At 55.4% G+C, this 995-nt stretch overlaps 1 protein-coding gene across 1 annotated transcript; it reads left to right on the top strand.

Moving 5' to 3' along the window:
* The first annotated feature begins 207 nt into the window (after window positions 1-207).
* MSGN1 (mesogenin 1) lies at window positions 208-717 on the top strand. The gene has a single exon (XM_072333593.1). The coding sequence runs from the start codon at window positions 208-210 to the stop codon at window positions 715-717; it is 510 nt and encodes a 169-aa protein (XP_072189694.1).
* The last annotated feature ends 278 nt before the right edge of the window (window positions 718-995 follow it).

Raw genomic sequence — 995 nt, 5'->3', positions numbered from 1 at the left:
TTGATAATTATCACTGAGAAGAATCTAGCACATCAGGAGTTCATTTTCCATCTTAGCACTTGTGGTGCTCCTTTGAACTCCCCTGGCCAAACCCGCGTTCCCACTTTGTCACTTTCCTCCCTCCATCATAAAAAGGTCTCAGCAGCCGGCAGCTCCAGCCTTTGCTGGCGGGCAGCGGGAATTGCTTCTCCCGCGCGCTCCTCCAGAATGGACAAATTGCACGAGACGTTGATAAATATGGAAGACACTTTGGGTTCGGAGCACTCTGTCTGCTTATCCTCCTGGGACTGGAAGAACACGGCTGGGACTTTCGAGCTGCACTCTGTCTCCTCTCCTCACAGCTTGTCCCCAACGCCATCCTTCGAGTCTTACTCCTCATCCCCGTGCCCGGCTGCAGCTGAGACCCCATATAGCGGTGGTGGCCTGGTGGGCTACGGCCTGGTGGACTTCCCCCCAGCCTACCTGCCCAGCCCTGGGCAGGCCCGGCTGCCAAAGGGCACCAAGGTGCGGATGTCAGCCCAGCGCCGGAGAAAAGCCAGCGAGAGGGAGAAACTGCGGATGAGGACCCTGGCTGATGCACTGCACACACTGCGCAACTACCTGCCGCCCACCTACAGCCAGCGGGGACAGCCCCTCACCAAAATACAGACCCTCAAGTGCACCATCAAGTACATCAGCGAACTGACGGAGCTTCTCAACAGCGTCAAGCGGGCATAGGGCCCGGATGGAGCACCTACCCTGGCACACCAGGCTCTGCTGTGGAAAAGCTTCTTAAAAAAAGACGACAAAACCACTCCAACCACCCCAATTTCTTCTTTGTTGGAGCATGGTTGCATGGGGTGACAGAGGAACATGAGGGAGGGAGAGCGAGGGTTGCTGTGTACATAGGATGCGATGCTGGAAGGTGATGTAAGGCTGCCTAAAGCCTGAGCTGCAAGTTGCTGAGATGGAAGTCTTGCTTTTTGTTTTTCTTACGCTCCTGTTTTGTTTCTCTT

This window comes from Excalfactoria chinensis, chromosome 3 (assembly GCF_039878825.1).
Source record: "Excalfactoria chinensis isolate bCotChi1 chromosome 3, bCotChi1.hap2, whole genome shotgun sequence".
NCBI classification, from domain to species: Eukaryota; Metazoa; Chordata; class Aves; order Galliformes; family Phasianidae; genus Excalfactoria; species Excalfactoria chinensis.
Note: the sequence above shows the minus strand (reverse complement) of the source record. Positions and strands in the feature narration are given on the sequence as shown.

Coding starts and splice junctions, on each gene's coding strand:
- MSGN1 (XM_072333593.1), top strand. CDS start 208: ATGGACAAATTGCACGAGACGTTGATAAATATGGAAGACACTTTGGGT.